This window comes from Aedes aegypti, chromosome 3 (assembly GCF_002204515.2).
Source record: "Aedes aegypti strain LVP_AGWG chromosome 3, AaegL5.0 Primary Assembly, whole genome shotgun sequence".
Lineage (NCBI taxonomy): Eukaryota > Metazoa > Arthropoda > Insecta > Diptera > Culicidae > Aedes > Aedes aegypti.
The window spans coordinates 369,746,000-369,773,411 of NC_035109.1; the positions used below are offsets into that span (position 1 = coordinate 369,746,000).

At 36.6% G+C, this 27,412-nt stretch overlaps 1 protein-coding gene across 1 annotated transcript in view; it reads left to right on the plus strand.

Moving 5' to 3' along the window:
- The first annotated feature begins 1,843 nt into the window (after positions 1-1,843).
- LOC5568450 overlaps positions 1,844-27,412 on the plus strand; it is a 29,990-nt gene continuing 4,421 nt past the window's right edge. The window contains exons 1-2 of the mRNA XM_021850684.1: positions 1,844-2,131; positions 9,770-10,614. Of these exons, the coding sequence (XP_021706376.1) occupies positions 9,835-10,614 (780 nt within the window). The 5' untranslated portion in view covers positions 1,844-2,131; positions 9,770-9,834. The remainder of the gene's footprint in view (positions 2,132-9,769; positions 10,615-27,412) is intronic.

Genomic DNA, 27,412 nt, shown 5'->3' on the forward strand with positions numbered 1-27,412 from the left:
ATGCTGATTGAAGATGATTCAGCTTTTTTTTCGCTTTTTATGGCAACCAAGCAGCATTTAACAAAGTTTGCAGTTTGCGTACGCTATTATGAAGAATATACGCAAAAAAATGAAAACGGGCATTAGTTCGTCGGGAATAAGTGTTCGCAATGCATTGCAATGCATTCGTAATGCATCTGAAGAGTCCAAATATCGATTTTAGAGGTATAAATAAGGTAAGTTATCAAGATTAAAGTGCAAGTCAATCAGTTTAAAAGCAGCTTTTATGGCAACAAGGTGTATTATATCAAGCTTTTATCATAGCCGTCACAAATAAGTGTCACTCAGCCACCACTAGCAGTTTAAATGAGGTATTCTATGCTGCAATAAAGCTGTTTTTGTAGCCACAAAATTTTAACTTCATAGTTTGTCTCTAAAAGGTTTAGAAAACAACCAAGAGCTGACTTACAAAATATCATCTTCTAGCAACGTTAAATGTCGCCTCTAGCTATCATAGCATTCACGTAACTGTCTTAAAACATTAATAAATCCACTCGAATGCCAAATTGCTGTGAATTTGTTACTTGGGAGGGAAGTCAAGGAAATTTCCATTACGAAAAGATCCTGGACTGATCGGGAATAGAATCCAGACACCTTCAACATGGCTTTGCTTTGTAGCCGCGGACTTTAACCACTCGGCTAAGGAAGGCCTCTTTTACCAATATATCCATGTGTAACATTCACTCATGCTGCAAAATCAGTTTAATGCTTATTTAAAATAAAAATCATGTTACATTGAAAAGCTTTATATTGCAAAGCAAAAGAAATCCACAAAAAAGCAGAATGTGTTGATAAACACAAATAATGTGTTGGTTAGAGCGCTTGATTTTGTTTGAATCGTTCTCAACTTTGAGTGTTGTGTTGTTCGGTAATCAAATCGTAAATAAACCAACTTCAAGCAAATTATAGTTCTGTCGAACTTAGATTGGGTTGGAATCAAATATGTGATTGAAGAGGTTTCAACAGTTCCAACATATAAACACGAATTTGACATGTGGAAAAGCAATTTAGGCATGGATCAGATTACTGTCCATCGAATTTTTATTTTATCTACAGGGGAACTAAAAATATACTTAAAACAAAATATTGCTATGATGGTCCCCCTAAGAGCTTTCCAAAGCATTCCTGTTCTATGAGTCGATATTTATATGCGTCATTACAACTGTGATTTTGAAAGACAACAATATATTATGGAACACTGCAACAGCTATTCATGGGCTTGCCGTTTTGCCGCTGTACCGCGCTGCCGCTCACATTGTGCTTGGGGCTTAACACTATGTAAGACCCCCTCCCTCCCCCCGCTGCGTTACGTAATATTTGAACGACCGCTTAAATAATCGCGCAATGCACAGTATTAACCCTTTGATATACTTTAATAATAATATTAATAATATTTATTATCAACTGCAGCGCTATTCTCAGCGCATTGTGCTCTGCAAGATAAATCCACGTAATGCGATTATCTGAAAATGTCGATATAAATACCGTCGCAGTGATAATGAAAATCACCAAATGTTTCAGATTTAGTAAACTTGAAACATTTGCGTCCTTGAAGAATGACAAAATCCAAGCCTACTTGAATTTTGACGTTGCGATTGAATTGCGCGCATATCTTCTGCGCGTTACCGCCGCCGCTGGATGTGGATTTAAAATGAGCGCCGCAATACATATTCAATTACCCTGTTGGCTGTCAGTGCAGTCGAAATGACAGCATTTTCCGGAAGATCCGGATCAAAACAAAAGTTCAGATTACGACGGCCCCCGCCCCGAAGTGCAAGCAGTGCAAGCCGAAGTGTGTTTGTAAAAACAGCAGCCTGTCTTTGTCATTGCAACGCAAAAATCTCCTTTCGTCTCGTTCTCAAACCGAACCTACTAGAAATTATTGCATCACTTCACTCTTCAAAACAGTATGCAGCAGCCAACGAAGACGGTGCAGTGATATCAACTCCAGCCCAGGATGAATTCACGCTAGAAAAGGTTTCTAATTTTACATTTTGTGCTAAGTAGTTTGCCTGTTTAAATATTTGATCACGGTGTTATCGTTGAAGTCGTGAATAAAGTGTAGAAGTGCCTCAGGAATTCGGACTATTTGGTGAGTATCTCATCGATCAAACATTGTTGGTTCTCTAAAGCTGCGGCCACAATGGTCCGTTAGCGTCGACTTCACCGTCAGCTTTAACTGACAGCTAAGTTTAAAGTAATGATATTCAATGCAGCACCCCACAATGATGCGTTGCGTCTAACGCACGCATGTACTAAAAACGCTGACGCTGTGCTAAACTTTGAAAATCTTCAAAGTTGACGCAGCAGCCAACGCGTGACGGAAAATTCAAAACAAAAAAATGGCAAAACTTCGGATTCCGCTAGAAATGCAGTCAACATCACACAAAAGTTCAACTCCGAGGAAAAATTGATCACAACTTGATGTAGGTAAACAAGACTACGATGAGAATGACGCAATTCAACAATAATAACAACGCACGACGCAACGCAGTATTGTGCGCATGTGTTGCATTAACGCATCCGTCAACGTTTTTAGTACATTGACGGATGCGTTAACGCTGAAGTCGAAGTCGAAGTTGACGGACCATTGTGGCCCCCGCTTAAGATTCCAATGGGAGAAAAAACGGTTTCACTAGTATGGTAACGTGCCCATTATTGCGGTGTTCCCTGGTGTTGCGGTATACAGCCTGATTCGCTGCTGACAAGTAATTTCTCGGCCTATCTTGATGCATGGTGAATTTCTGCAAGGAATCGATCAAGAATGCGCTTTTTCTGATCGCAGTACGCAGTTGAAAACAATAGCTGTGTTCAATGACTTTGATCGAACTTGCTCGGGGTTGGTTGTACTAGCTCGTATTTTTTGTCAACAAATAACTGTCAAAGCTACTTCGAGCAACTCCAAGCTGCTTTCTCAATGAACGCTCTTTTTACTCTTTTTACTAATTTACCGGAATTCCACGTGAAAAAAAAATTCGCGCACTTAACAATCCGTATCGCTTCGGAATTTTGCTTTTTTTCTCAATGTTTACGTTTTAAACGTCAAAAACACGAGCTACTGCGAGCTGGTTGAACTAGCTCGGACTCTAGCTTCCAACCTGTTTCGAGCGACTCGGAGTTGGTTGGACTCGGCTCAATGAACACAAACCCGAGCGACTCGAAGTAGGTTGGAGTGGCTCAATGAACACCAAAAGCTGACTCGCAAGTGGTTGCAACCAAGTTCGAGCAGCTCGTTGAACACAGCTAATGTCAGTTCAAATGGGAGTCGCTGTAGAAAATTTCTGCAAGGAATCGGCGAGAAATTTCTTTGGTGATTCCTTTTCAGTGGTAAACCAGGCTTAGGCTAAGACTTAGTATGCTATTTCGCTCAAGAAAAGTGATGAAATTCCTTGACTGAATGGGTCAAGAAATTACCTACAAAGTGCCTCATTTGAAATGACATTTCGTCTCAGCTGCATACTGCGATCAGAAAAATATGATTTTCGGGATCATTTCTGGCAAGAAATTTTTCACGCATCGAGATAGGCGATTCTTTTTCTTGTCAGTAGCAAACCAGCCTTGAGGAATCAAATCCTCATTATCAATCCTATTTTGTATGGATATTATTGACGATTAAAAGCTTATAATATTCCTAAGCTACTTGTTCTATACTTTCTCTATGTTGAAATAGCGGCCACCATTACTCTTTATATTAAATATCGGGAAAAAGTAGCAAAGGCACTGAAACAACGATTCCAGTAATAAGTTATCATGAAATCGTTCAATAGCTTCGCACATACCTATTTAAATTTTATTATATGATTTCAAAATATCCATCTTTACCACGCGTAATGAGTTAATTAATTTAAGTACCTATCATTATTTTGAAATATGCGGGAAAATTGCGAATATTGATAAGTGTTTTCTTTTGAAATAGACGCATAGACCAGAAATATATGCAGACATTAGTCGCTGCGAGCTAACCGACAAGTAATGCTGATAAAATGGAGGCTACAGATTTATTTTTACTTTACATAAATCTATAACTTCTAATATAAAATGTCTTATTAGAACATGGGGGGTTCGAAGGTTCCAATTCGGAACTTTTGCAGAATTTTGTTCAATCATGACTAGTCATTAGTGTGGGACAAAATTTAAATTCTCGCTCCAGTCCACTTTTTGGATTGCATTTAGGTCCCATAACAACAGTGCAAAATTTCAGCTCGATCGGAGAAACTATATTTTAGCGCCAGCCGTTCAAATTTTGTATGGGATTTACTATGGGAAAACTTACTTTTACAAAGAAAAATCACCAGTGGTCGCCCATTGTCCTCTATAAAAATTCTGAACACAGAGCTCGATAGGTCGATGAAGAATTTTGCCGAAGACCGCGAAACAATCCGACACTTGTAAAAAAAGTTATTCAATGAAAACCTATTGACAAGGCGACGTTGATTAACAATTGCTTTGCGGTCTTCGGCAATGTTGTTCATCGTAGAAATTCCTATCGAGTTCCATATTCAGAATTTTTATAGACGACAATGGGCGATCTCTGGCGATTTTTCTTTGTAAAAGTAACTTTTTCCATAGTAAATCCCATACAAACTTTGAACGGCTGGCGTTAAAATATAGTTTCTCCGATCGAGCTGAAATTTTGCACAATTGTTATGGGTCCTAAATGCAATCCAAAAAGTGGACAGGAGCGAGAATTTAAATTTTTCATATAACCGTGTCCCAGGCTACTAGTCATGTCCTGGTAGGAGAAATACCTACTACAAAATTTTCTGAGCGAAAAGTGTGTGCGCTGAATCAAGCTTCCGCGAAAACCAAAAATTTTCATGCAGTTCATCGTACTGTAAAGATATGGCCAAAAAACTGTTACTAGGTCCGAAAACCATGTTCGCCTATGATTTGTTCTTTTATATTAACACTAGCTTACCCGACGTGGCTAGCCACGTTCCAACGAAATTTTAAAGCGAAAAGCTACGTTTAATATAATCTATCAAATTGCTTGATACTGATGACCGCAAAATCGCCTAAATTTATGCACTGGCCATACTCCATCACGTAACCTCAATACTGTAGTGTACTGTTGTAGTGTTCTGATCTGAAATATTTATAGCCTTGTATGCTATTGAAGTGTTCCTTCTGTTGTGTAATATTTCAATAGTTCCAGAAGATTATATGAATTAGAGAGTTTAATCTTACCAAAAATTCTAGCATATTCTCTAGAGTAGCTGATGTCATTGTTATCTTTCAAAATCTCAGTTGTGAAAAGACCATCGACACAGAGAAATATCGAGTCAATGTTTGGAATGTTTTGGAAAGCTGTTTTAAGGGATCATCATCAGGGTGTCTACTACCTCGAAAAACCTGGAATTATCAGGGATTTTTTTTCAACCTGGAAAAACCTGGAATACTTGTTAATCAGGGAAATTTTGTTGAACCAGTGATACAAGGTAGAATATATCTTTTTTGTGACAGAAAATCTTTTCAATCATAAAATTTTTCGCTGTCAAGAAGCTACTACATATGTTCAGTCCTCAAATTTTTTTTAACGATTTTTATTTATCCGACAAAAAACATGTTTAGATAATATCGTCCTTATCTTAACTTCTTACGTAACTCAAATCCTAACTTAAGGTTAGAAATTTGGGAAAGGCTTGTAATGTTCCCATTTACAGTTGGGTGTCGTTCATGAGCATATGAAACTTATTTGAAAACAATCTAAATTTGTTCATAAAAAATGTTTTTCGACTATTCCACAAGTTCTGAAGGAAATTTCCAGGAATGCTTCAGGTATTCTAGTGATTATTTCTGGAATATCATTATAAACTTCTCGAGGGATGCTATCAGCAATTTTTCAAGGGATGCTCAAATGATATCCTTCAAAAATGATGTCAAGAAAATCGTAGAGCTTTGCAACATTATTACCTCGAGTAATTTTCACATAGATCACTCTGAAAACAACTTGCAGTGATTATCCCAGGATTTCTTCCAAATCAGAGGCGACTCGTAACCTCACTTTTTACCTGTTCTACGAATCTAAAAACAAATAATTCAGCACAATTGGATTATAAAGCAAACAGTAAATTATTGGAATCGTCATTTCTAACAGATCTTTTCTTCATAGATGCAAATTTGTTGCTGAAAATCAAGAATTTCTATTCGTGGAACAGGTGGATTTGTGGTTAGGGAATCGCCACTGTTCCAAATGTTTTTCCACTGATTCATTCAGCGATTTTTTCAGTTGTTACTTCTATGAGATTTATCACATATCCTAATAAAGTTCTTCCACAAAGGTTTTTTCCATAGTTTCGATAACGCCGATTTTTTCATTTTTCATATGTATTCTATAAAACATTCAGCCACGATCACTTTCAGAAATTGCACAGAATTGCTTCTTTCAGACATTATTCGATGAAATATTTTATGAATTTTTACAAGAATCCCTTGAAAAATTTGACCTGGAATTCCTCATTAAGTTCCTACAGAACTTTCTCTCAGCATTTCAACAAACTATTATTGCTGTGGTTCAAACATGTGTCTAACAATTTTTCAAATATTATTTCTAATCTCCATGGATTCTTCAAAACTTCATTCAAGGTTCCGCATCAAAAAATCCAAAACTAAATTCTTGGACAAGTTTCTTAGAAAATTCTTGAAAAACCACAAAAAAACTAGTGAGATTGTTGGAGTGAGATGTGAAAGAAATCCACAGTAAAACAAGCAGGATAACTTGTCGTAACCTCAAGGGACTCCAAAAAAGTCTTAAAATCATTCTTAGAGGACTGTCCGTTCAAATGAGGAACCAAAATCTCATGACGTGGTTTCATGTTGGGTTTCTTTTCATATTCATGATTCATGTCTGTTTTGTATTCTTTTTGGTTCATGTCGGTTCTGCATTGTTCAAGACAAAATCTTAAAAAAAAAAAACAAAACGCACTCTAGAGAAATTTTGTGGGTGTATCGCTGATGTCCATAATTCAAAATCCCATTTCAAGGGAAAGGTTTTTTCCCTTAAGTTCGGATAGACTATTTTCTTCATGTCTGATTTTGATCATTAAAGGTATTGAAGGTTAGATCATTTACCTTAAACATTTGATAAAAATACTTGTTTTTTGTGAAAATAAAAAAAAATCACCGAATTTTAATTTTGTTTTTCTGATGCTAGATGCTGTTTACACGTTTAGAACAAACCGAAAATAAAAATTTTGTTTATTAAAATGAAAAATACTAATGAAATGAACTATTCGTTAATCATTTATGCATTTTGAAGAATTCATACAACCTTGATTTTTTTGACCTGGAAAACCTGGAAATCTCAGGGAATTTCATTTCTGTAAATGAGTAGACACCCTGATCATAGAAAGCATATAATTTTGTTTTACGTATGCACCCATCAGTCGATATCGAGTCATTGAACATCGACTCATAGAGCTTTCACTGTAAATTAATAAAACTAATATTTGGCCCTTCAGCTCATTCATGTTTATCTTGCTTTTACATATGTCGAACTCGTTTTTGAACCTGAGTTGGAAATGGAGCACATTTTTAATTCCAACCCGATTCAAGTTCGACCGAATCACAATTTGCTTGAAATTGATTCCAAAACAGACGCAATGATGAAGGGTTTGATAATATTCTACAAATTGGAATGAACAATAAAACTCCAGAATATTCTGTCAAAGAGCTATTGTAGGCTCCACAATTTGCAATTGTAATGTTCTTATATAAAAATTGGCCGTTGTAGTGCTCAACGAAACTTTTCGATGAAACATTTCAAAGCGTTACTGACAGACAGACAACTCTGGGATTTTATATAAATGATGATGATGATGATTTTATGTTTTTTATGTTGTTTAATAGGTTGAATTCGACACCAAAAAATAATAAATTACAATAATTATTATTACAATTACATTCCATACAGTCAGGGTGACCAGCGCACCGGGAAATCGGGAAAACCGGGAATAAGCCGGGAATTTTGAATCACCGGGAGAAAACCGGGAAATATACGAGAATTTCAATTTGCACCGGGAAAATTTTGGCATACCAAGTAATGTTTTAACCAGCACGATCTATACCAGTGCTTCCCAAACTTTTTCAACTTTCGCCCCCCTATGTGATTCAAATATTTTAATTAAGCGCTGTATGCCAGAAAATGTCCTTGACTCGCATATCCATAGAATCATAATACAATAACTTTTATGTACATTTAAAAATATTTTCTTAAATATCGATAACCCACAGTTACTGTGAATGATTTATTGAACTGTAATTCATAATATCAATATTAACAATTTCTTGCGTGCATTACAGGCTACTGACTGATTGTCATTCCATCATCTGCCATTTCTAAAATTACTGCAATAATTTTCAGAAATTGTGATTAATAAATGTTTGATGTTTCTGGGAACGCATTTTTCTCCAATCCAAAAACCCTGAAACATATATGAAAATCCAGAATGTTTTTCAACTCATTGTTCAATGCAATTTTTCTAACACCAAGAAAATTGGATTATTTTCGGACGTTCTGAAAGTTCAAATCTGACGCATCTCTGAAAATTCTTTAAATGTATTTTTAAAATACTTTTTAAAAATACATTTGAAAAAATTACGTCTCTGAAATCGTTGTAACCCGATTTTTGTCTGCTAAATTTTTCAAAATTTGTTTCTAAAATGATTTGTACCATAATATTTAATGAAAAAGAGTGCAACCGGAACATCAAAAAGGGTACAGTAGATTTTTTTTGTCCGTTCTTAAAAACTCACATGATAATAAAAAAGCTGAATGCATAACACAATCATCAAGTGTTGTCTATCATAATTTGATAATGACCATGATGACCGTTATATTTTTAAACGGTGTAAGGTAGAATAGTCCTGGAAATAGTTAAGATTGGAATTGATTAACCAAAGGTTTTAAGTAATTATTTTAAAATGCTCCCGTGTTAGCTTTTTTGCCCCCTTTCTAGATTTTTCGCCCCCCAATTTCTGTTTTACACATTTTCGCCCACTTGAGCCTGAAAATCGCCCCCGGGGGGGTGAATTCGCCCACTTTGGGAATCACTGATCTATATTTTATTGGTTTTTTTACTAAAGTTTTTGAATTCGAATCCCAAGTTAGTGAACAAAGCCAAGAACATATTCTTTATTTTTTATCTGAAATAATTGCACTGAGAAAATGTTTTTGATTTGTGGGGATAAAACATAACAAAAAACCATGGAACGAATTGTTGAACAATTGATAAGTTCATTTTTATGTCTACCAAACCTGTGACCGTTTAAAATTAAAACTGTGATTCATTCAAAGATTGACTCGACCCCATAATATAAACAAGGGTCAAACTTTTTTTAGCACTGAACTTTTTCATAACAAATTTTACGATGAACTAAAATGACCGTCGTAAAATATCGTTTCATATATCAAACTGAAATTTAGCAGAATCAGTATGAGCCCAGAAAATTTGAATGCGCAGCAAAATATTTGATTTCCGTCTACCACTAATAGAAATGCTTTGGTTTGGACAAAAAAAAAATCGTACCTAAAAGTCGTTTGAAATGGTAAAAAAATTCGCAATAATGTTTCTTAGCATATCATCAAACCGGGAATATTTTTGAAATATCGGGAAAAAAACGGGAGAAAACCGGGAATTTGAAATTGACTTTTCACTGGCCACCCTGATTGAAGTGTATTACTATGATTACATCAACATTATAGGTAATATGAATATTATTTATTTTGCAGGCGAATACTATAAACTTATCGGACGTGACTTGGTGCGTTGCAACTAGGAGTGCTTAAACGGAATCATGACTAAACGGACAAACAAGATGGGATCTTTCGATTGCTCGCCACTGTTCACCCAAGCCACGGAACGGCTCCGAACGTTCTTCCTCCGTGGCCAGGAGGTTGATCTCGATTATCTCCGGAAAACGGGTATTTTGACGAAAATATACGACGGCAAGTCGGATGTCCACGTCATCAACATCTTGGGATACGCGCTGAATAAACCAGTCGCGAAATTTGATTTACCAGCGGACCAGCTGGAGAAGATGCTTCGAACCGGAGACATTTGTATGTATTCGAAAGAAGCCAAAGAACAGTTGCAAAAGGTTGTGAAGCAGATGGAGGGTTATCGCTTCGAGCTGATTCCATTGGTGGTGGTAGCAGAGTATAAGGAACATAAGCTTTTCGAAACACTTTTAATCAAGGTCCACGGCTTATACAAAGTTTCATATGTTGATATGAGTGGAAGAATCTATACAAGCTTCGACCATTTCCTCAACAAAAATGTGCTGCCCCATGGGATTCTATGTTATCCGAAGGATGGAAAGGTTGTCTTTAATGACCGGAACGAGTTGCTTGTTGATTACCAAGAGGTTGGACTTGCCAATTCAAAGAAGATGAATGCGGACTTATTGGTTGGCCTTCTTGGTACTGCTGGAACTGTAGGTTCAATTTTCGCGACCGGAGGTTTGGCTGCGCCGTTCATATGGCTGTCTTGCGGTTCAGCCCTGTACGGAACGGGTCGTTGTGTTGAGAAACTGATCGATGCCAGCGACCACGGCCTGTCGGTGAACCCTTGCGAGGTGAGTAACCTATAGGCCAGGGGAAGTGGTTCACCTAGAGTGAATTTCTGTTAAAGAAAAAGTAGATTTTGTATGAGATTTGACAGAAAAATGAATGACAAGTTCATCCACTTCTCCTGGCCTATTGTGCGATATAACATGTTTTATGATTTAAGATAATAAAAACAAGATCCACAAAGTTTACTACACTTTTGGTATGAATAAAAAACCTTTCGAACATGTAGTACCTACTACTTTCGAACATGAGCAGTGACTGATGCTGCACGTTAAGAAAATTCTATTCAGAGTGCAGAGTGATGCTGCACGTTTCCATTCCAAAATTCCATTCAGAGTGACACTCAAAATCAATAAAATCATGCATATATGCCAAAATTGTCGCTTATTCACACGACAAATCATGTGAAAATATGAATATTACTATATTCCCGCTATATATCGCGTAATCGGGCATGGACACTAATTCATGTAGGTTATGTAATTTTACACGATTGACGGTATTAATTTGCGATAAATCTAGCATTTCATTTATGTGCAAGTGAATTTTATGATGATGATTACAATGATTTGTCTGTGAATTTTTGAATTTTAGCTAAAAATCTGTGTCTTATGAAGAGATCTTGAGATTTTAGCAATTGTAGAATTATAAAGTTCCTAACATTTTCAAGATTCCAGTACTGAGAATTTGATGAAATAGCTTCAAGTTACAGATTTGGCGATCAACCTGCTTTCAGTGAGTAAGATCTGTAAAAGCGGGTACAAAGTAATATTCACTGCGGACACGTGTGAAGTTAGATCTGCGTCAAACGAACTGGTTGCAATAGGAAGAGAGAACGAGGGACTCTACAAGCTTGTCTTGGCCGAAGAGCAAATGTCCTGTGAAGCCAAAACTAATGAAGACATGATGTTGTGGCATCGATGGATCGGCCACTTGAACAGCCACAGTTTAAAACGGCTACGCTCCATAGCAGAAGGCATTGATTTTGTGGATACTACACTGAGGAAACTGAATTTATGTTATTCATAATACCTTTCGTATGAAACAATATTTTCCTAGCTGAAAAACATTTCATACAACGCGTATGATTTTCATAACTCGCTTATGAAGAACACACGAAATAGATTCAAGATTCATACGCGGTTCTATAACATTTCATACGATGTGCTTATGAAATCCAAAGCAAGCCTTGTTTGAAAAATATCATACGTTTTTCTTATGAACCGAGCATCAAAACGAAACAAAATGGCGTTTGAACAAATGAAGCTCGCTAGTTTTAAAGTTCTGGTGAAAACGATGGCTATGTTTAAAGGTAAATAGTAAAAGAATAATATTCAAATTCATTTGTTAATATCGATAATTCTATGTAGAGTGGAGCAAATATGGCGGCTCGGGCTAAACTTTGTCTCGTGCAATGGCAACAGAATGGAAATGCGAAGTTTTTCGAGCGTGACATCGAAAACGTGAGTTGGTTTATTAGGTTTAATATTATGTAATTGATAATCGACTATCTTCTTCAGAATCTGTCCAACTTATCAATAGTGACGAAGAAGCCTCCGCGAGTGGTGCCAAGCTGTTTCCAGTTCTTACAACGGCAATATTCCATTAGATGACAATTTCAACAGGGAGAAAATATATTGATTTATTATGAAACAATGATAAAATATATACTTTCTGATGAATGGTTATTTTCTCTTTAAAATTTGGTTGTATAAATTTAAGAAAACAACGAGAACACCTCTTGTTATAATTAAAATATTGCAAAAGGCATAATAATATGAAATAAATTACATATATTTTCTTATAAAGAACATACTTGAACATACTGAGCTTCATACAAGTACACTTTGATGTTCATAACAAACATCCTTAGATTTCATACGACACTTTTATGAATTCTTTACTACTGTACTGCAAAACTCATACCATAGCACAAGCTAATTCGTTCATAGCGCCATCGTATGAAATTTATAATATTTTCTTTTGGTAAAATTTCATAATCGTTTCGTATGGAAATCGAAATATATTTTTCCTCAGTGTACCATTCCGGTATGCGCAACGTGTCTTATTGAATAGCGCCCCAACCGTTGATTTTAACGATATACAGTCGACTCTCCACATCTCGATGTTCTACATCTCGATATCTCTCCCTATGTCGATGATTTCATAAGTCCCTTCAGTCTGCATACATTTTCACTCTCCATTTCTCGATATCCTCCTTACCTCGATATCTGCATATCTCGATGTGTTTCTGTTGATTGTTTGTTCTCAATTTTCTCTCCGTATGTCGGTATGACTAATATCGAAGGTTACAAGACCAATGTTTTGGGATTCAAAACAAATGGGGAGCGCAAAATGACGTCTGTTTGTGTATTATTTTCTTGGCAACGGAGTGTTTTCCAATCAAGTATTCATCAAAGATTTGATCTTTGTCTCGATCTCTCCTTATCTCGATGGTCCCTTCGATATCGACATGTGGAGAGGCGACTGTAGTTTGTCGGAGAAGTTACTTGGTATATTAAAGCGCATCTTCTGATGAAAAAAGTTTTGTGATCAATCCACCTATCAGTGAGATAGAAAAACTATTTTTTCAAAACATTTAGATAGACATATGCTGTCTTCGGCAAAGTTGTAGAATTGGCAATTTGAAACAACTTGGTCGAAGACATGATTTTTCTATCTCTTATTGACTGTTTAACGATAAACTTGCGACGATCCACGCGCCAGCATATTGCATATAACGGAGGAAATTAGAACTAACTTGGAGGTGATGATTTGGAGGTTATTTGGCAATTTGGAGGTTAAAATCCCCTCCAAACACTAGCGATTTTGCGGTGGGATGTTGACGTTTGATGACGAATACTTTTTGAGATTAATGCTGTTGTATGTGAATGACCCTTAAAAATAATATTTTTATTCATAACTTTTTTCCAAGAATTTTAACATTTTATGTGATTTCTACAATGCTTTTTGTCATGAAAAAACCCGTGTTTTTGCTGAACATATCATCACGCTATCTTTTGAAGTAACAAAGTTATTTATGAAACACTCTTTTTTCAAGGGGTAGTTTAGGCCCCCATAACTGCCTTCGGCGCAAAATGGCGCAGACAACTTTTACAAATCATGAAAGTACCATATCTTCTCTTTCGGCAGATGATAAAAACATTTGTCTATAAGCGTCTTTGCATGGGTTCTTACTATTGAACAAATAAGTCTTATTAAAACGATTTCTATCGATAATTCCTTTACTTTAAGAGATAGAGAGGTGCGATGTTCAGCAAAAACACGCGTTTTAAGATATCTAACAGCTTTAAAGAAGAAATGAAAAATGTTAAAAATCTTGTGAAAGAGTTAAGAATTTGTCAACAGAATGTACATGAAGTCGTATGAAAAAAATCGTTTAAAATTATTATTGTTCATAACTTTATGTGGTCCAATGGAAAACGATCGGTGGAGGCAAATATTTTTTGACTTTCATTGACGATGCCAGCCGGAAGACTTTCGTGTACTTTTTGAAATCGAAGAAAAGCGTGCTGGATTGCTTGAAGGACTTCAAAGCGTTTGCTGAAACACAGACGGGAAAGCAGATCAAACGACTGCGTACGGACAACGGTCTGGAATATGTAAACTCAGAAATGGAGAAGTTTCTACGAGAATCGTACGTTGGTGCTGTTCGATGGATGCTTGGAGAAGCGTTTTTGGGCGGAAGCAGTAGCCACAGCCGTGTTCCTGGTTAATCGATCACCGACCAAAGGCCTCAATGTGACCCCCGAGGAGCGATTCACTGGGAAGAAACCGAATCTGCGGGTGTTCGGTTCGAAGGTGATGTGCCATATTCCAAAAGTGCAGCGTCGGAAGTGGGATCCTAAATCTGAAGCAGGCGTTCTCGTTGGGTACAGTGAACAATCCAAAGGCTATTGGATTTTTCAATCCTCGGAATGGCAAGGTAACAGTATGTCGTGATGTGGTGTTTTTGAGCGAGAAGAATGTGTCCCTGGAAGTCAGGTAGCACCTGAACAGGAGCGTGCGACGATGCAGTTGTGTGAAGAGAATGATTATCAATCTTGATCTCAAAATATCGATTCTCTAAATGAAGAGAATCAAGTTGCGGATGAACTTGAAAATACCGATGAAGAAATTGAAGCCGAGACAGACTATGCGTGCGTACACGAATTCTCTCTGTTCTTGGAAGTTTTCTTAAAAACTACCTAAAGCAATAAAACAGTACTTTTCAGTGCTACACAAACAGTACTTTTCAGTGCTAAAATTAAAAACGGTACTTTTCAGTGCTACTAAAACAGTACTTTTCAGTACTATTTTTTCTACTATTGATCCCTTTACGATCCTTGTTTGGACCCGTGCCTTCGATTTTTCGTTGGACCCGTTGGCGAAAGCTAGCGGTGGTAATCCTTCTTGGACACCGTCTTGGGAAAAAACCTCTCGAAGGTCACGTCTTTCTCGTTTATTAACTAAACATGGTATCAACAACTAACAAAAGGAAGGGTGAATCTCTGAATTCACTACTTCCTTCCAAAAAAGTGGGTTTTAAAACTGTCACTACACGTGGCAAGAATGGAAGAAAGGACGTTTCCCCGGAATGCGAACTTTCTTCCAAGGGTGAAATGAATAATTGTATCGAAATGAGCAATCAGTTCGATGCTCTAGACAAATTTTCCGAACACCAAATCGAAGCAGCCTCTAGCCCAGGCTCTTTGATTCAAGTGAGGAAGCAAAGAGTGCCGCCTATCGTGGTCAGTTGTTCCGAATTTGGGGGATTTAGGCAGGAGATCTTGAACTCCATTAGGGGAATCAAGGTTTCCTTCCAAATCGCAAAGAAAGGAGACTGTCGCGTTTTGCCGGAAACTCTTAAAGATCGTGAACTTCTTCTCAAACATCTTGAAGAGAAGAAGCACAAATTTTTTACATTTGACGACAAAACTGAACGTTTGTTCAAAGTTGTCTTGAAAGGTCTCTCAAGTGACTATAAATCACCTGAAGAGATCAAAAATGGAATAAATGATATACTTGGATTTTCCCCAGTCCAAGTAATCATTATGAAAAAGCAGGGATTGAATCCTGAGAAAATTGAGAGAATCTCTCACGTATCGCTCTCTGTAACTATCATAACATGCTGCACATTATGAGAGACTGTTTATCGTATACTGCTACAAGTTTGATCAGATTGGGGGGATAGTAGTGCATGATAAAACCCCTCTAAACATGCTCCAAGCCTGGGGGACAGTGTTGTCATTGGAAGTTCGTGGATTGATTATCGTGCCAGTAAAGAAAAACACCTATCCCCAACGGTAAACAAGCGAGAAAAATGGATTTTATCATCGCTCTCTCGTTGGGGCTCTCGCTCTTACTTTACTTTTGCTGGCGCTACGTCCTTCAAGACATGACCTGCGCCACAATGTTACGCCAACTAACTCGGTCCATGGCTGCTAACCTCCAATTCCTCGATCGCCCCACACTTCCAAGATCCTGCTCCACTTGGTCAAACCACCTAGCTCGTTGCGCTCCCCTTCGTCTTGTACCGGCCGGATTTGAGTTGAACACCATTTTTGCAGGATTGTTGTCCGGCATTCTCACAACGTGTCCCGCCCATCGTACCCTTCCAGCTTTGGCGACTTTCGTGATACTGGGTTCACCGTAGAGTTGCGCAAGCTCGTGGTTCATTCTTCTCCTCCATACGCCGTTCTCACATACTCCGCCGGCTCTCGCTCGCTGCTTCCATTTATCAGACTTGTTACACCTTGCGATACAATGACGATCGTGGACCGCAACAGATGGGATGTTTTTCTTTGCTTGCTTTGATCGTGCTTCATTCTCAAATGAGAGCGAATTCTGCAACGCCTGTGAAAAAGAGAACCCAATCTGGCATTGTACGGAAAGGGCTTTCTCAAGAATTTTATTTAGTTCACTGTAACAAAAAAGAACTTAATAATATTAAAGCTTTAGAAAAAGCAAAACTTTTGTTTGATGTCCGTGTGACATGGGAACATTTCCAGAAACCTGGAGGAAATTACCAGAACCCCACTCAATGCCGTCGATGCCAAAAGTGGGGTCATGGTACAAAAAATTGTCGCATGGATGCTAAATGCATGATTTGCGGAGGTTCTTCTCACGCCAAAGACGTCTGTCCAGTGAAGGAAGATACCACCAAATTCATATGCTGTGATTGCGGGGCTAACCATAAGTCCAATTTTTGGAATTGCCCTTCACGCAAAAGGGTCATTGAGGCTCGTGCCAGGCAGATGAAAGATAATATCCGTTACGATAACGATCGTTTCCGGAATTTTCCTGGTAGAGTATCGAACAATACTCATTTTTCAGTTAACGATCGCTTGATCATGAATCATACCCATCAGGAAGATCATAATCATGCTCATTCACAAACTAATTTTAATCCGTCGGGTAGCCGTTCGAATCTTGCAATTTCGAATGTATCTACCCACGGTAAATCCTTTGCCGATATCGTAGCAGGAAATTTGAACTCCTCCCCTGTTCGATCCATGGGTACCCATTCTACTTGTTTCAAATCAAATGGAAAAAACCCTACCGCCACAGGTAACTCCGCTTCTTCGTCTACCGGAGATTCCAATGGGAAATCACATGACATGTCTGCCTCTGATTTTAATTTTCTAACTGAACAATTGAATCTAATGATTGATGCAATGTTCAAAGCCACCACTATGACTGAAGCAGTCCAAGTAGGTGTAAAATTTACAAATCAAATTGTTATTGGATTACGTTTTTCTAATGGATCCAAATAATAATTTAAATATTTTAAATTGGAATGCTCGTTCTCTGAATGGTAAAGAGGACGAGCTGTTTAATTTTCTTACGGTTAATAACGTGCATATAGCAGTTATTACCGAAACGTATTTAAAACCTGGATCTAAACTCAAAAGAGATCCTAACTTTTTTGTTTATCGTAATGATCGACTTGATGGGGCATGTGGGGGAGTTGCAATCATCATTCATAGGCGTATAAAACATCAACTGTTTTCATCATTTGAAACTAAAGTTTTTGAAACTTTAGGTGTTTCTGTTGAAACACAGTTTGGTAAATATACTTTCATAGCTGCCTATTTGCCTTTTCAATGCTCTGGGCAGCAAGTTAATTTGCTCCAAACTGACTTGCGTAAATTGACTCGCAATAAGTCAAAAATTTTTATCATTGGTGACTTTAATGGAATAATTCTCAAAGTAATTCCAACGGCAGAATTTTATTTGATGAGTGCTCTTCAGGATATTTCTCAATTCAATACCCTGATAGCCCCACATGTTTTTCCTCATCTAGAAATCCATCTACGATTGATTTGGTCTTAACCGACTCTAGTCATCTTTGTAGCCAACTGATTACTCATGCTGATTTTGATTCTGATCATGTCCCTGTTACATTTCAAATATCCCAAGAAGCGATTCTCAATCCTATCAGCTCCACTTTCAATTATTTACGAGCCGACTGGAATATATATAAAACGTATGTTGACTCTAATCTTGATGTTAACATTTCTTTAGAAACTAAACTTGATATTGACAATGCTCTTGAAACTTTAACAAATTCCATTGTTGAAGCCCGGAGCATTGCAATTCAAAATGTGAAGTAAAATTGGAATCCGTGATTATAGACGATGATCTTAAACTCTTGATCCGTCTTTAAAACGTGAGGAGAAGGCAATTTCAACGCACTCGCGATCCTGCTATGAAAATTATATGGCAGGATTTGCAGAAAGAAATCAAGAAACATTTTGCTCAATTAAGAAACAAAAATTTTGAAAATAAAATTTCTCAATTGGACCCTGGCTCTAAGCCCTTTTGGAAATTATCTAAAATCTTGAAAAAACCTCAGAAGCCAATACCGGCATTGAAAGAGGAAAACATATTATTACTAACTAATTGCGAAAAAGCTCAAAAACTTGATATGCAGTTTGAAAGTGCGCACAATTTTAATTTAGGACTTACTAGTCCAATTGAAAATCAAGTTACTCAGGAGTTCGAAAATATTCTCAATCAAGAGAACGTTTTCGAAAATTCCTGGGAGACTGCTTTGGAAGAAGTGAGAACTATTATTAAAAAATTCAAAAACATGAAAGCTCCTGGCGATGATGGAATTTTCTACATCCTCATCAAGAAACTTCCAGAAAGTAGCTTATCATTTTTAGTTGATATATTTAACAAATGTTTTCAATTAGCATATTTTCCTGACAAATGGAAAAATGCTAAGGTTGTTCCAATTTTAAAACCAGACAAAAATCCTGCAGAAGCTTCTAGCTATCGTCCAATCAGTTTGCTTTCCTCCATCAGTAAACTTTTTGAAAAGGTTATTTTGAACAGAATGATGGCCCACATCTACGAAAATTCAATTTTTCCCAATGAACAGTTCGGATTCCGCCATGGACATTCGACCACTCATCAACTTTTACGTGTAACAAATTTGATCCGTTTCAACAAATCTGAAGGCTATTCTACTGGTCTTGCTCTTCTAGACATAGAAAAAGCATTCGACAGTGTTTGGCATGAAGGTTTGATTGTAAAATTAAAAAACTTTAATTTTCCAACATACATTGTTAGAATAATTCAAAGTTATCTGTCAAATCGTACACTTCAGGTTAATTATCAGAACTCCAGATCTGGAAGACTTCCTGTAAGAGCTGGTGTTCCTCAAGGCAGCATTTTGGGACCAATATTATACAATATTTTCACATCTGACTTACCCGAGTTACCTCAGGGATGTCAAAAATCTTTGTTTGCGGATGACACAGGCCTCTCCGCCAAAGGACGAAGCCTGCGTGTCATCTGTAGTCGATTGCAAAAAAGTTTGGATATTTTTTCTTCATACTTGCAAAAATGGAAGATTTCTCCTAATGCTTCCAAAACTCAACTAATAATATTCCCACATAAACCAAAAGCTCTTTATTTGAAACCTTCAAGTAGACATGTTGTCACGATGAGAGGGGTTCCAATAAATTGGTCAGATGAAGTTAAGTATCTAGGGCTCATGCTAGATAAGAATTTAACTTTCAAAAATCACATTGAGGGCATTCAAGCCAAATGTAATAAATATGTAAAATGTCTCTATCCCCTTATTAATAGAAAATCAAAACTTTGTCTTAAGAACAAGCTTTTGATATTCAAACAAATTTTCAGGCCAGCCATGTTGTATGCTGTACCAATATGGACTAGCTGTTGTAATACCAGGAAGAAAGCTCTGCAGAGAATTCAAAACAAAATTTTGAAAATGATTCTGAGGCTTCCTCCCTGGTATAGTACCAATGAGTTACATAGAATATCCAATGTTGATACATTGGAACAAATGTCAAATACAATCATTAATAATTTCAGGCAAAAATCGTTACAATCTTCTATTGCCACGATTAATGCGTTATATGTTTAGGTTAAGTTAGGTTAAGTATATTTAAGGTGATTATAAAACGAAGCCAAACTTTGAATTTTCAAGTGCACAAGACGAGAGAATCTGACAACAGTTCGCATTGAAAACCAATCAAATTGCTTGTTTGCTGGTGGAGACCAATGGGATAGATTTTCTACGCGGAGCACTGTTTCGTTCTCAAGTCTTGTGCTCTTGAAAATTTGAGGTTTGGCTTCGTTCTATAATCACCTTAAAGCGTTTTTTTTTTCTCTTATAAGCAGGTGAAATCAACTCACCTGTAAAAAAACTGAACTGCTACGGCAAATGAAATGTAATATGTTGTTAACAAAATGTTAATTAAATCTTAAATTTGTTTTACCAAATTAGGATGATAGTGTTTAACACAGAACACCTAGATATAAGAAATGAATGTAATGTTTGGAATGATACTAATAAAGAAATTAAAAAAAAACGACGATTGCACCAGCTATGCTAGAAGAAGAGATCGTCCTTTCGTTCAAGAAACCAGATCGTTCTTTCGAGGGCTTCAGTGATGCGGACTGGGGCAATGATGCTGATACCAGGCGATCTAATACGGGGTATGTGTTCCAATACGCAAGTGGCTCAGTATCATGGAGTTGCTAGAAACAGCCAACTGTGGCGTTGTCTACCATGGAAGTCGAGTACATGGCGTTGTCTGCTGCAACACAAGAAGCCTTATGGTGGCGCGGACTACGAGGCGAACTATTTGGTATCCAAGATGCTGTACCCATATTCTGTGATAACCGTAGTGCGATATGCCTAGCCGAAAAGGAAATTGGCTATTCTCCTCGCACAAAACACATAGACATGCCACGGCGTGTATATGGAAATGCTTTATCACAAAAAATAGGCATCGCTAAATCTTTCACCACTCGAAAATAAAGGTTTTTAGCTTTCATTTGACGTGTTCCCCAAAAAAATCCACCAATTCTTTAGAATACATTATTTTTAAATGTAATCATTGCAAAAGACAGCTTCGTTGGATAAAAGTTTTATTTCCATATAAAAGTTCATAAAATAAATATATATACATATCTATTGAGTTTCATTTTGTAAAAAACAAAACTGTCCTATGTGATTTTGAGGATTTATTGAGCTATAGGACACTTTTTCGATTAGATATGTTGTAAGTTTGACTGTTCACTTATTCATACTGTGGAAGTATATCTAACCGAGCACTGTTTCTTTTCATGGTTAGAATACATTAAATTTCTTCTTCTTCTGTCTGGCATTACACCTCTGCTGGGACATAGCCTGCTTTCCAGCTTAGAGTTCGTTGAGTACTTAGTTATTGATTGAGAATTTTCTTTGCCAATCAACCGTTAAAGATTAAAAGTAAAATGGATCAACATTACAACGGCCTACGAAAGTAAATGGAATATGCTCAAACGCCCTGTTACCCAAGCCTTAGCAAAAAGCTTAAAAAATCCCCATTAAGAATATTATCCAGTATTGAAGTTATTTCGATGTTTTTAGCTTGGAATTTCAAAATTTAATAAGAATATAGTGGAAGATATTTCCTGTTAAATCAAATCATAAAAATAATTCCACCGTGAAAGTGGTTTTCTGACAAGCAGAACAACAATAATACAATTTTCACAATTACTGCAGTAATTGAAACACGTAAGTAGCTTACAAACAAGAAAGTTTTACCATTTTATACTCATTTTAGACTGATATCATATTCATATAATATATGTTTTCAACATGAAATATGGTTAATTATGTGATTATTGGCAACTGTAAGTATTATGAGGAAGAATAAAAAGTTAAATTTCATGTGCCCACTTGCCCCGTAGAGTTGAGTAACTGCAATTTACAGTAGATTTTTATGACAAGGGTTTGGGCTATATCATGAAAGCAACATCAATCAAGTGGCTGCATTTATTGGTCGTAGCAAAATGAGCTCCATACAGCATGCATTTTACATTACCTTTTGGAGCTTTTTGGAGGGTTTTGCGATGAATCTTGAATAGATTTTCTGTTCCTCAAATGTGGCATTTTTGCTTATTTATGAAGCCAGATTGTGCCTATTGACCACGATATTTTCAAGGATATAACAGTTGAGTTTACACAACTGCAAGACTATTTTCAATTCAAAGAGTCACTATTTTGGCATGTTTTTTTATATCATTTTAATTGTGGAAAATATGACAATATTAACCCAGCAGCAAGTGATGTTGATTTGTAAAAATGGTTCAAAATAGCTCTATTTCGTATCAATCGTTTGGCAGCGTCCATTTATTACGTAACGCTAAAATCGGAAATTTTTGATCACCTCACCCCATCCCCCTCCGTAACGTTTTTTGTATGGAAAAACTAAGCGCTATTCCCCCTCCCCCTAGAGCGTTACGTAGTTTGTGGAATTTTCAGGATGGTTGATTAGATCTCATCGGTCGAGTATATTTTTTTACACACAATATAAAAAAAAAAAACAATCATGATAGGCGTATCAAACTCTCAGTTAATGAGTAACCCAAGAACTCTTATATGAGAACCTGGCTTTGTCTCAATAGGGGTGTAATTCCAGAAAGAAGGAAAAGAAAATTAATCCTTTCTAAATATGAACAGAAACAGTTATACACTAGAATCAAATACACACTTAAATCCGAATGCCGATCTCAGTTGTGCAAATCTCGGTAAAAGGTCGTTTGTTGACATCTTATTAAAAGTGACGTTTGGTAACTGTTATGTTTGATAAAACTTAATTTTATGTTCGAATCATTCGATTTCAGAAATGAAATATAATTCAGTGTATTTTATACTCACCACATTTAAGCTTCTCTCATCTGTTAATAAAATTATGAGATCATTCGATCTTGAGCCGTCCTGTAAGTCGGAGTCAAACAATTCAAAGTGTTTCCTTAATTACTATTTGAAAGTGTCTTCACAGTGAAAGTTTATAATTAAATAATCTATTAAGTTATTACAATTTGGCGACGAGGGAAACTGTAAGCGCTGCTGTTTCGCCTTAATAAAAGCAAATTTCGCTCTACGTGCTTTAGAGCAGTGGGTAAGTTGTTCATAGAGTTTCTTTGAAGCGAGGTAAGATTCAAAGAAGCTTGTGCCGCAGACAGTTTGTTTCTGGTCAAAACAACTGTTGAGCGAAGGGAGATTTGCGTTATAAAACGAAACATAAAACAGATTTTGATTTGCATATTGAAAAATTGTGAAAAACTGATAATTTCATTGAGCTTATTAGCGTGGTACTAACTCCATTTTGTTTAGTATCTTCCAGTAGGCAGTGCTCTATTAACATTTGGCGTTCTTGCTGGTGCACTAATTCAGCTGAGAACAAAAAGGCTGGATTCTCACTGAAGGAGTGAGATACGAGAGTACAAGTTCTGCGGCGAGAGTCAAGTTGCTTGTGACGAAAGTTCGGTGAGAGAGCGAGAACTTGTGAGAAGAGTGAGGAAGAAAGCTAAGCTGAACTGAAAGTGAGAAGTGATATATCTACGAAAACTGCATGTGCATTTGCATGAGTCGGCTGGTGCAGTCGATGAACCTGTTGCTTGCTGTTGTTGTTCCTGAGCTTCGAGAGTCAGACGGTTGGTTCAATCGTTGGGACTTGGAACACTGCTGAAAATAACGATAATTTTGAATCTACTGCGAACCGACGAGCTTCGTTAATAGTCCAGAAGTAATCATCTGGTGGATGAGCATTGGTGAATCACGATTGGTAGCTCTGGACGTAAGTTGCTGCATCCGTGAGTATTACTTTTGTTTTGAACATTCATACAGTGAAATAAGAAAATGTCGATCCCAGGAATGATAGGGTCTATTGATCATTATATTGTTGGAAAATCCTTCAGCAATTATATTGAACGTTTCGAGATACTGTGCAATTTAAATAAAGTAACAGCAGAAACCAAAAAGTCCTGGTTCATTTCATTGAGCGGCGATGATGTGTTTGATGAAATTAAGCTTTTATTCCCGTATCAAGAGGTCAACACTTTGCAATATGACGATATTATAAAGAAATTGAAAACCCGATGTGATAAAACTGACCCTATTTTGATGAAGCGATTCCACTTTTACAATAGATCTCAAGGACACAACGAATCTGGTGAAAATTTTGTTCTGGCGATAAAGCTTTTGGCGGAAGGTTGCAATTTTAAAGATTTTAAAAACGAAGCTATTCGGGACAAACTGATTTTAGGTTTGAGAGATAGTGATTTACAACATAAACTGTTAATGGAAGATGAAATTGATTTAGCTGCAGTAGAGAAAACAATAGTTAGTGCTGAATTAGCTGTAAAACAAAGAAAAACTACAGGGTGATTACTAATTCCTGTCAGTAAAGTAACTGATTGTAGATAAAAGATGTATGTATGAATTTTAGTTTCCAGTGTACATCCTGTTTTGTACATCTATAAAGTTTGTTTTGACAATGTAAAGATTAAATCTTTTTTTCATTTACCTTAGTTTTTGATCATATGTGTTGTTTTAAAGACATAACACCTGGCACGCACGTTTTCCACAGATATGTATTTTTGACTAAACGCCGCTGAAAAATTTGCCTGATTAAAAAAGTATGTTACCACAATCTTTCAGACTTACTAGGGAATAGCATAAGACTGATTATGGAAAATTTAAGCGAAAAAATATGCCTTTTTTGATTAAAATATATGCTTCTGAATAACGTTTGTGTTAACTGTAATGCTTATGAAACAACGCATGTGGCTGGAAATTAAGGTAAAGAAATAAATATGTTATCTATGTACAGTGAAGACAAATATTATAGATGTCCAAAACTGAATATGCACTGGTAATTGAAATTCATACAACCATCTTTTTTCTATGATTACTTATTTTACTGAACAGGAAATAGTAATCACCCTGTATACGTGAGAATAATGAAGGCACTTCGAGTGTTCTGTCGATCAAACATCGTTTAGGAAGAAGAAATGGGGAATCCTGGGATAGTCGCAATAATCAATCAAGCAGATTTAGATCGAGAAGTAGGAGTAACAGCAATAATAGAGAAAGTAGTAACAAATTCAATTATTACAACGATAGATACAGTGCTGATACAAGACGTGATGGGCGTAACTGGAATAACCATTTTAATGCTGTGTGAAATTATTGCAAACGTAAAGGGCACATTCGTAAGAACTGCCGTTTGCTAAATAAAAATTCTGTTAAATTCGTTGAAAATGAGCAAAATACAACGGAAGCTTGTAACACAGACAAATTTAACAGAATGCGGCTTCAGGACTCTAGTGATGAATCAGACATTAGTTGCATGAAAATAGGAAGTATAAACCATGTAGCTGATCCTTGTTTAGTAAGTGTTTGTGTTGAAACACTAAGCTTAATGATGAAAATTGATACTGGTTCAGCAGTGGCAGTGATTAGCGAAGTTCTGTATAAGAAACAATTCCGCTCTATTCCTATTTTGGATTGTAAGAAAAGACTGGTAGTAGTTAATGGTGCAAAATTAACAGTATTAGGACAAATCATTGTTCAGGTTAGTTTAAACGGCCGTACTAGCTCAGAAAAATTGATAATTTTAAAAAGCTATGTAGATTTCGTTCCACTACTGGGAAGAGATTGGTTGAACAAATTTTATCCTGACTGGAAAAATAATTTTGTAGCTGCAGAAACAGTAAAAAACTTGAATGCTGAGAGCGAGTCAAATGATACGGTTATGAGGCAGATTTAGTTTTCAAACCAGAACAACCAATATTCAAAAAAGCATACCAGGTGCCTTACAAGATAAAAGACAAGTTCATAGAACATTTGGATATGTTAGAAAATCAAGGTGTTATCACTCAAATACGAGCAAGTGAGTGGGCGTCACCTGTGATTGCAATACCTAAGAAGGATGGAGAGATAAGAATGATTTCGGTGGGCAACCGTATTACGACAGCACATAAGAATCAATTAAGGACGATGCATGCTCCCAAACAACGATCGAAAGTATATGTGACCTTGAGAGAAGCAACCCAGAAACGCAATCGAGATTCGCTTGAAGATGAAGACGAATTCATGGGTTTTCCTAGCATACCGTTGGCCACGGATGGTGCTATACACATCAGTAAAAAGCTGATGCAAGCAAGGAGTCCGATTATCACTCGATCTAAAGCAGCCTTGCCTACATACAATAGTTCAAATTCTGAAAGTTGAAATAGTTAAAGAAAAGAAAATTTGTAGAATTAAGCATTGTTATGCTATCGGAAGAAGATAATGTGTAGTTTGTAAGTTAATATCGAAATCATTCCAAATTAATGAATTACTGCAATAATGTTGCTATCTGAAAGTTTTATAGAGATTCTCCAATTCAAGAATGAATTGTCTTTATGAAAGGAGAATTGTTATGATTGATAAAACTTAATTCTATGTTCGAATCATTCGATTTCAGAAATGAAATATAAATATAATTAAATAATCTATTAAGTTATTACAGTAACGGCACCCAAAGCTGTTCTAAGTAAACTTGATGTTAGGCTGACATATCAGTTAAAATTAATTTGCTTACCGCTCAGCTGTGCGGATCTTGGTAAAAGAATGAAAATTACAGTTAACTCTCCCTTACTCGATATTGAAGGGACCATCGAGTTAGGGAGGTATCGAGTTACAGAACACAAAACCAGTGCAACTGCGATCCAAGGGACCATCGAGTTAGCCATGAAAACCAACTTTTACTATGGTTCTCTAACTCGATATCGAGATACGGAATATCGAGTAAGGGAGAGTTAACTGTAGTTGAACTCAACTGAGTGTGTCCTCCACTGTACGAGTAAGTGTCGTATCCCCAAGATCACATAGGACAGTTATGTCTATTACAATATGTAATCTTATATATCTATGTTATATCAAATTTCATTTAAAATTTGGGCTACCGTCGAGCTTGAGAGAAAAAAAACTGTCTTTTACCATGATTATATTTGAAAATATTGTACTTCAAGGAACAAAAATTTAAAATAAAAAAAATGTTCGAGATCCCTCGGTGGATTTTTTTGGGGAACCCATCAAATGAAAGCTAAAAACCTATATTTTCGAATGCTGAAAGATTTAGCGATGCCTATTTTTTGTAATAATATTGTTCTACCAGACACGCCGTGATGCGGCATCATTTTGTAAGAGAAAAGCTGAACGATGGTACAATAAAAGTTCAGCACGTCGGATCGGATTCGCAAAAGGCTGACGTACTTACGAAGACGATCCCAATTGCATAATTTGTTGAAGCTGCAAAACAATTAGGATTACTACAAATTCCTGGTTAAGGAGGGGAATATTGAATATCGTAGTAACCCATGAATTTGTAATTTGATAAAGACTCATTCCACGATAAAAAGAAACAAGGTATTATATTTCGAAAAATGACATTTGGTAGTGACGTCATTCCTATCGCAATCTCGAACTAGTACAAGAGAAAG